The sequence below is a fragment of the Panthera pardus genome, unplaced genomic scaffold (genome assembly GCF_024362965.1).
Source record: "Panthera pardus isolate Hobbes unplaced genomic scaffold, ASM2436296v1 HiC_scaffold_27, whole genome shotgun sequence".
NCBI lineage: Eukaryota > Metazoa > Chordata > Mammalia > Carnivora > Felidae > Panthera > Panthera pardus.
Window position 1 is genome coordinate 62,205,226 of NW_026526843.1, and position 9,969 is coordinate 62,215,194.

The following is a 9,969-nucleotide window of genomic DNA, read 5'->3' on the forward strand; positions in this document are numbered from 1 at the left end:
GAATCAGAATGAAGACATTCTCCTCATTCAGTAAGGTCTATAGAGTTGTTGGAGAATGTTACACAAGCAAATGTTAATACCAGAAGGAAAAAATAACAATTTGTAATTAACCAATTGGTATAAAAATGTTGGATGGTTTCCATTAGTGGTAGGGATTTATACATATATGGTAACATTTGATTTAAAGGATTAATGTAAGGGGAAGTTGGTGAAAGGGCAGGTGAAATAAGTTATGGGTATTAAGTAGTGATGTAGAGGATGGTTGAATCACAGTATTGTACACCTGAAACTAATGTAGCACTGTATGTTTACTATAACAGAATTAAAATATAAAGGATTCATGTAGAAAATGTACATTATGCTCATGTTTTAAACTTAAAAATCAGTATTTTTAAATCTATATAACATAAAGAAAAACAAAGGTTAATGAGAGTTTTAAGAATTTGATTATCATTTGGGGTGCCTAGGTGACAGAGTCAATTAAGTGTCCGACGTCAGCTCAGGTCATGATTTCACAGTTCCTGTGCTCGAGCCCTGTGTCTGGCTCTGTACTGACAGCTCAGAGCCTGGAGTCTGCTTGGGATTCTGTACCTCAATCTCTCTCTCTCTCTCTCTCTCTCTCAAAAATAAATAAACATTTAAAAATTAAAAAAGAATTTGAGTATCATTTAAAATATTTATTTTTTATATTATCGTTTTATGGTGTTTTTTTTTTTTTTTTCAAATCACTTCCTGACACATGAATTATTCCTGGAAGTTTTACTTTAAAAGTCTTAGCATTTTTAAATTACCATATCATCCAAATATTTTAAATATTGATCAATACACATTTTAAGAATATTTCTATTGTTTCTCAATGTTTAATTTTGTGTGTGTGTGTGTGTGTGTGTGTGTAGAATGTAGATGAGGGAATATATTTTCATTCTTTCTGACATGAGCACAAATGTAGCACCTTTCAAAATATACTGTGCTCAGAAGCTCCATTTACATGTCTTAATATGCTTAAATCTACATTTCATCCAATAAACAGTAAAAGGTTTTAAAGATTATTTTGTTTCTTTTATTGTTTAAGGGTGTTACAAAAAAAATGCTTTCTCTTCTTTTGCATATATGTAAATATTTATTTTGATTGCTCCTGAACTAACACCAGTTTAGCAGCTTCCTAACTACATTTTGATCCAAAGCATCATATGAAAATCATGGTATTTTGCAAGTTTTAAAAATGCTTAAGAAAATGCAAATTCTAAATTCTTGTGTGTTTTGTTTTGTTTTGTTTTGTAAGCGATTGTTTTATGGGGTTCCCCCCCCAATATGGTCATGACCTGGGCACAAATTTAGCATATTTCTACCTGCATTGTACTCTGAAATTGCATACAAATGATACGATACTTTTAAATTTACAGAACCTCCAAAAAGAAATAAAATATAAATGCAAGTGCTAGGGATTATTTTCTATTGTTTTGTTGTTTTGCAGTTTTTCTGAGTTTTATTGTATTGGTTTAGTTTGGTTTACGAATTTATTCTCAATATGCTCCTGACCTGGCCACAAACTCAGCAGCAACCTGGCTGCATTGTGCTCCAAAATTTAACATGAAAGAATAAGTTATTTAAAGTTACAGACCTCCTCTCCCCCCAAAAAAATTTATTAATGAAAATTTTAAGCAAGATTTTAAAATGTGCTTTATGATTTTATTTTGTGTTATTATTTTGTTGTTAATTTTTTCAATTTGCTCCTAACCTGGGAATAAATGCATTGTGCTCCAAAATATCATACGAAGAATATTATATAGTATCAGCCTCTCAAAAGAAAGATAATTAAAAATTCTAAGAAAAAAATGTTGGTGTTGCTAGTTTTTTTAATAGACATTTGTTGTTTTATGTGATTTTTTATTCTGTAATTGTTTTGAACACTGCTTTCCGGATTTGAAATTTCATATGAAAATCTTAATGTAGTGTAAAAAAAGGAAGATTAAAAAGAACTGACACTGCTGGTGACTACAATTGTGTAAATCCAGCTAATTTTGCTTCTTCCCATCCATATTTATGCAAACACAATTTATGTTTCTGTTTTCAAAACATATACAATGAAATTTGTCAGTTCTTTTAAATTGGATACACTTCTTACCAATAATGTTAGGCTACAATATGTTCTTATGCTAAAAATATACTCTATAATAATACAAAAAAAGGAAAAAAAGAGTAACATGTATCAGTAGTAACACAAAAGTTTTTTTTTAAATAATCCCTGAATTTGTTCTATATTTATAGGCCCAACCTAATTAACAAATGTTACCAGAGTGGAAATATCTTCTTAAAAAATTTACGATAATCTTTATATCACTGAAGCAAAGGCCACTAGCCTCTTATATAATGTGACACAATGAAATTATAACCCAGCAGAAGAGTTTGGCAATCTCTTTTGGTTGTTGTAATTAGACCTGACCTATAATTATTGAACAAAACAGCATATGCACAATAAACATTCAAATAAATGTATCTGACTGTATTCAGTACATTAATCTATTTTCAGTTATCACTAGCTTCAAATTGTTTCTCTTATTCATAGCATAGGAAAAATCCTAGGAAAAACCATATCTGGACAGTTCTCATTACCTAAAAGGTGGATTCTAGCATTAATTCACCACCATTATGTGTTGTTTGATCACTAACTTCCTCTTGAATAGCTGGAAGGGAAGGCTTTGTCGTCAAAGGTATTTCAGTCTTAAACAGGGATTCCATCTTGATATGGGTATTAACATAGAAGGACTTCTGAAAAGACTCAAGGGTGAAGTAATAGATAAAAGGGTCAAAGCAACAGTTCAGAGTTGCAAGGCACAAGGTGATTGGGTACATAATCTTTGCAAATCTTTCCAACAAGCAATTGGTAATGGCTTGGGAGCGCACTAGGGCATACAGGAAGAGGACAGAGTTATAGGGTACGAAGCATACCACAAAGACTGCCATATGAACTGTGATCATCTTCAGCACTTTTTTCTTATTGGTTCCAATTTGAGACAGTGTAGCAGGCTTGCGGAGGGTTCTTAGCACCACAGAAGAGCAAGAGACATTTAAAATGAGAGGAATGATGAAACCAACAACTTCAATAAATATGGTGATCTTGGACAGATAAGTCTTCCAGATACGTTTGGAGAAGCCCTCAAAACAGGTGGTGGTTGCATTGTTGACGTTAGTAGTGGAGAACAAAGAGGCTGAAATACCACCACTGAGGACTAGGATCCAGACTCCAGCACACACAATGGCAGAATTCTTCCTTGTCCTAATGGTACGAGATCGGAAGGGATAGACAATGGCCAGGAAACGATCCACGCTAATACAGGTGAGGAAGAGCATGCTCCCATAGATGTTGGTGAGGAATGCAGTCCCAGAGATCTTGCAAAGGGTGTCACCAAAAGGCCAGTGACGGTTGAAATTGTAAAATATTTTGAAAGGTAGAGTGCAAACAAAGAGCAAATCAGAAAGGGCCAAATTGGTGATGAAAATAGCAGTCTCACTTCTCATTTTCATTCGGAAGCAGAAGACAAACAGAGAGGCACTGTTGGTTATCAGACCCAGGATGAATACAACACTGTAGACAGCACCATTCAGATTATACTTGAAGGAATCATCAACAATGCAAGTATTATTGGCAGTAGCATTGCCCAACCTGGGTCTGAAGCTTGAATTTAAATCTTGAAATTGAAAGTCAATGAATCTTCTGTCACCCATGGATTTTTTTCAGAAGGCCTGCTGCCTGCAGGGTTCACCACTTTGAGACTAGAGACTGGTAAGAAATATTTTCCTCCTATGGGAGACAAGATGGAATGAATAATCAAATCTGCCTTCCATTCATTTCTATGGAGTAAAAGATATTCTGTTCACACAGACTGGAAACAATATACACATTCAATTTGGTTTGACAAGTATCTTTTGAGCACCTACAATATGTTAAAAGGTACTACAGGAATATGCTGCAAGAGTGGGAGAGATCACACACAATATAACAAATGCAGTACTGTATGTAGCATTGCAATGAACAGAAATAAGATATTGTCTACATGAGAGCCCAAGCAGGGATGGGGGATGGAGGTGGGGAAACGGGCCTTTGATAATTAAAACAACACTAATAGTTTGAAATTTTTATGGAATTTTTTAACTTTCAAAAATGTGTTTTATTTGATTCCCACAAGAACATCATAAGGTAGGAAGGAAGACAAGAATTTATCACATTATAGAAGAAGAAACTGAGGCTTATGTAATTTAGAATTATGATGTCAGAATTAGGAGAATGTGTAAATGGTACCATCAGAACCAGAATTCACCTTTTTTTATTCATAACCAAAGAATTGTTAAACTAATCTAAATTATTTTGTTTCTTTTCTAATATTAGTAAACCTTATTGTCTAATTATTAGTTCTATTGCAAGACTACAGGTCGATATGAGACCTCCAGGACATGCCCTTAAAAAACTTTTAACTAAGCTTATTTTTTAATGTTTATTTATTTATTTGAGAGAAAGAGCAAGGGAGAGGCAGAGAAAGAGGGATAGAGAATCCCAAGCAGGCTCCGCACTGTAAGCACAAAGCCAGAAGTGATCCCATGAACCGTGAGATGATGACCTGAGTCAAATCAAGAGCCAGACTCTCAATTGACTGAGCCACCCAGGTGCCCCTCTGACTAAATTATTGAAGTAAATAATTCATCTTTTTCTTCTAAAACATGAATTCAGAGATCATGGATTCCTCAGTTAATTAAAGCTTCTGGTGAAAAGATTTTTCACTGTATTACATTGTCTTTCTAGAGCAATAATTCAAATAATAATCTCAGAGTTTCCCTCTTGCAGATTGTAGTCCCCTTTCCAAATCTCTCTCAAGCTAAATGCTTAGCCTAGGATGTCTTCTTATCCCCCTCCCATTCCATCAGTTACTTTCATGCCTTCAGCTCCTAAAACGGCCTTAATCAATGGAACCTTCTCTGGCTAAATATAAGTGAAGTGTGAAAGGTAGATTTGACATAAATGCCCATTCCTCTGCCACACTGTAAACTTTGATCTGACCAGTTACATGCCCTTTGATTTCCCCTGCTTATACATATGGCAGTCATTAACTTAACCATTTTTTTTTTTTTTTTTAGTATCTGGGCCAACATTGTTCAGAGGTGCATACAGAAGTCTTTCTAAATTTCTCGGTTAGTAGCTGTCATTTGATAGGAAGTGCTTTTTGAATTCTCAATAATGCAAAATGGAGAATTCTTTTCAATGAGGAGGATATGCAATAAAAGTGGTCTTTGCTCCTTGACATATTCAATAATGGATTTTCACATGATTATATTTTTTATTTTATTTTATTTTATTTTATTTTATTTTTTTTAAAATATAATTTATTGTCAAATTTGTTCCATATAACACCCAATGCTCATCCCAACAAGTACCCTCCTCCATGCCCATCACCCACTTTCCCCTCTCCCCACCCCCCAACCCTCTGTTTGTTCTCAGTCCTTAAGAGTCTTTTACGGTTTTCCTCCCTCCCTCTCTGTAACTTTTTTATTCCCTTCCCCTCCCCCATGGTCTTAAGTTTCTTAGGATCCACATATGAGTGAAAATATATGGTATCTTTCTCTGCCTAACTTATTTCACTTAGCATAATACCCTCCAGTTCCATCCACATTGCTGCAAATGGCCAGATTTCATTCTTTCCCATTGCCAAGCAGTATTCCATTGTATATGTAAACTACACCTTCTTTATCCATTCATCAGTTGATGGACATTTAGGCTCTTTCCATAATTTGGCTATTGTTGAAAGTGCTACTGTACACATGATTATATATTTTTTTTAATTGAAAGGCATTTATCTGAAATCATTTCTCCTTACATTACTCTTTCCTTCTAACTCCCAAGGAACAGGTGAAAAGGCTATTTTATATAACAGAAAATGGAGTGGAGGCAGGAATCTGCCAGAGATGCAGAAGCCTGAAGTTACTTGAACCAGTGTTTGCGCTGAGAAAAAACTGATTTGGGGGGAAAAAAAAAAACACTCGCTGACTGCAGTGCCTAGAGGAAGAGATGACCTTGACGAGATGACTTATGGGATATGAATCAAAAAGTTGTTATTTTTTAATCACAAAAGTTCTCAAGTTAAGATTGGAAACTTGTTATTCTTCAATTCTCATTCAAAAAATCTTTATGGAGTGTCTTCCCCCTCCCCACCCCCTGAGCCTAACACTGCACTAAGATCATATTCTTTCTTGGCCATTTCATCTCACAGGCCCAGCTCAACTCTTGCCACAATCAACCTTGATATGTAAAAGCAAAGTATAGTAGGAACCTTGACCAAGTAAGGTCCAGAATGGGAAGAAACAGACAGTGGACAAATATAAATAGGTGAGGAGAGCAAAAGAGGAAATAGGAAAGTAGCAAAGAAATTAAAACAAGAATTGAAAGAATAAAAAAAGATAAAAGAAAAAGGACCTTGCTGGGTAGAGGTCAGTGCTGTCATCTAATTTGTATTTAGGGCCTTGGGAGATATTTCTGGCTCACAATTCCTCAAATCCCATCCTCTATACTACTTTGCTTCATCTAACTCCTTCCAGTTTTCTCATAAAGAACTGTATGCAATCACTATGTTTAAGGTCACTGAAGCTGATCGGCAAAAACAGGAAGAGCCTGAAAAAATCTGTCATTGGGGTTCATATCTCACTTTGGGAACTATAGACCCAAGTTTCTGCAGATTGTTTCACCAATGTGATAGAAACAAAAATAAATGGAAAACTTCTCAACTGCTTAAACCACTTTATATACTATTTTTAACATCCCCACTCACTATGCATTAGTATGGAGGCCTTTTTTTTTTCATTGTTGAAAGAAATCCAGTTAGTCAAAAATATTCCTCTATCGTAAATTTAAACAATCTAAAGAAATTAAAGGACTGAAAAATCCCTAATATTAAACCCAAGCTTAATTTACTATAATCTGCTTGCACCTGCCTTCTGCAATAAGTAAGGCCAAAAATATTATTTGGAAACTGCTTTCATAATAGATGCCTTTTCAACTATTCCCAGAGTCCCTACACTCTGCCCACTGATATCTTTTTTTACACAGCATTCTTCTAGCTCACTGGCTTTTTATCATTTTCTACTTCCCAAGATGGTGTGTTTCCAATAGTTGAAATTTGTCTCCCTAGTTTTCCATTCAGTTTTATTTCTCTCAGCACACATACACTATACCAACAACAGGCAGTCTGGCACTTCTACTTTGGTGCTTTGAGTAACCAAATCCTGTGGGAGAGAAAGGACTACAAACAAGAAAGCATTACAGTCTCAATCCTGAAGACAGGGCATGGGAAAACTGCCACTAAGGCTCTATTCATAAATTTCCTTTGCTTGAACACATAGCACCTTTGCTGTCTAGCAGTGAGGGTGTGGTGTTGGGAATTAACACAGTATTGGAAGCAAGGAGTTTTATTTCTGACTCAGACACTAGTTCACTCTGTAACTTGACTATACTGTTTCTCTTCCCTGTATAAACATTACCTCTAAGCCTCACAACCAAGGATAAGAAGATTCAACAGGCCTTAAGCTTGCCAGTATCCAGTCCTACCTAATCACAAAGAAACATTATAGAAGATTTTTTCCTGTCCTATCCAACTGGACACCTATGTCTCTGTTTTTCTTAGTAAACTGAACTTACTAAGCAACATATCTTTCTCCTAACACCATATATACCTTATATGTCAGAAAGCCCCCTGAGAGTTTCAACCTTTACACAATTTTGTCATAAATAGGACAATCCAGGAGGGTGCCCTCAAAAGGCCTATTTTTCAATGAGCTATGGTTACAAAATATCAGAGAGGCATTTGGCTTTCAAGCTGATTCTGAAGAAGAATCAATGATATTCAAAAGACAAGGTCTCTTCTGACTGGCTTCCTTTTGACTAAAAGAAACTGTTTTTAACCATTAGATTTTCACAAATGGCTAACATATTGTGCACTGAATGAAGGCAAAGGGCCAACATGAGCTTCAGATGAGATGAGGAAGAGAAAATATAGGCTGATGCAGTTAATTACATATTCTACTGCAAGTAGCCATGTGGCTATTTTCTTGTAAAGAATTTTGCATCCAATCATTCTAATAATTAATCACATAGGGAGTTCAGAGTGCAGGGCGGATGTATTTTCACTGACCATGGTTAGGAGGCAGATCACTTGGAGGTTGACCAAAGGGAAATCTGACCCTCAATGAAATTTTAAATTTGACATACACATATGGAGTCAATTCAAACAGTTCACAGTAGTGTGACCATTTTTTTTTTAACATCTAATGATGATGTAATATGCCATATTTGGGATCTTTGGCACTCCTACAGGAAGTGGAGTTAGCTTTTTGACCCTATAAACATGAACACCAAAATCACTTCACTAAATGCTAAACTTTCAGATGATACATTCAAAACAAAGTTCTAACTTCTGGCATATTCCCAGTAGCCTAGAAAGACTAGCTTGGTTTTGTTCACTACAGAAGATAGTCCATAGCATAGGAAAATAAGGCCTTGGAGGTAGAGTATACTCATATTCTCTTACCTTGCTCCTTTTTTAATGAGCTTGGATCAGATCAGAGTGCTTCTGATCCCCAGAGAACTTCCTCTTTCTCCTCTGGTTAAAGCTTAGGAACATTGACACAATAGTTTTCAGAGGAAGCTAAAACCTATTGTGTCCTTGCCTATAAATAACTAGCAGTGAAGCAAAGTAAAAAATACAAAAATGTCACAAAAATATAGATCAAAACCATTCTCCTGGAGTAATAGGGAATATGTCCACACTGTTGCTTCTCAGATTAGAGTGGCTGCTAACAGATAAGACCAAGTCACAAGCACAGGTCATGATCATACACATGATTCCAACTGATGTTCCTATGCATTGGTTGATGGTTCATAATAGTTTTTAAAATACAAGTTAGTCTTATGGCATTACATATGGAGGAAACCATAAGTAAATATTTTACTCCAGAACTGAGCTGGGAAATTGATCTCTATCAGGTCTCATGTCAAGCAAGCCAAACTGTGTGTCAAAGGATTAGATTGATAAGCATCATTTACTTTTTTTTTCTTGGGTGGGGAGGGGCAGAATGAAAGGAAGAGAGAGAATCTAAAGCAGGCTCCATGCCCAGCATGGAGCCCCATGGCCCGGGCTCAATCTCAGGACTGTGAGATTATGACCTGAGCTGAAATCAAAAGTCGGACGCTTAACTGACTAAACCATCTAGGTGTCCCCATTTATTTTTGATGCAAGAATTATCCTTTTAAAAATCATTTCTCTATGTTGACTTTGATTTGCACTGAGATTATTATGACTGTTTTGCTTCCTCACTTTATTTGAGAAGAGCAGGAAATTGACACAGGTCCTAATCAGAGCAGAGCCTATCCTCAGTGATTAACTTGACACATCCAGTTAAATCCAGTCTCTCACTAATCTTTCATTTGATGACACAGTCTACTCTTTGAAAAATAATATTGTTTAGTGCTCAACACGATGGGGCCAAAGATTGCATCAACCCTACTAAAGTATAATTTTCCCTAATAGTTATAGAGTAAAACAACTGCAGAGAAATTGCTTAACCTAATATTATGAAATTGTCTAGAGTCTTGAGATTCAATATCATCTCAGAGAAGCCCCAGGCTTTTTCGGAAAAATTGTGGATATTCATTTCCAAAATCTGTAAGTTCATACATGCCAACTGGGAATTTGGCTTTATTACACATATTTAAACAGGCAAATTAGTTATTAATTTGCATACCAATTCATCTGACATACTTGGATACTGATTTTGATAATATGAATAAAACTATATCTCCCATAATCTAAAGGTATATACCAATGGCATAGAGGTCTTAAACCAAAGGATCAATATACATCTACACCAAAATTGTCTGATTACAATAAATGATTACAACACCTCCATTTATTCTGGGGTTTGGGGTCT

The 9,969-nt window shown here is 35.5% G+C and overlaps 1 protein-coding gene across 1 annotated transcript; it reads right to left on the reverse strand.

Annotated features, from left to right (window-relative positions):
* Positions 1-720: 720 nt before the first annotated feature.
* On the reverse strand, positions 721-3,900 carry LPAR4 (lysophosphatidic acid receptor 4). The gene has a single exon (XM_019438451.2). The coding sequence runs from the start codon at positions 3,724-3,726 to the stop codon at positions 2,614-2,616; it is 1,113 nt and encodes a 370-aa protein (XP_019293996.1). The 5' UTR covers positions 3,727-3,900; the 3' UTR covers positions 721-2,613.
* Positions 3,901-9,969: the final 6,069 nt, after the last annotated feature.

Coding starts and splice junctions, on each gene's coding strand:
- LPAR4 (XM_019438451.2), bottom strand. CDS start 3,726: ATGGGTGACAGAAGATTCATTGACTTTCAATTTCAAGATTTAAATTCA.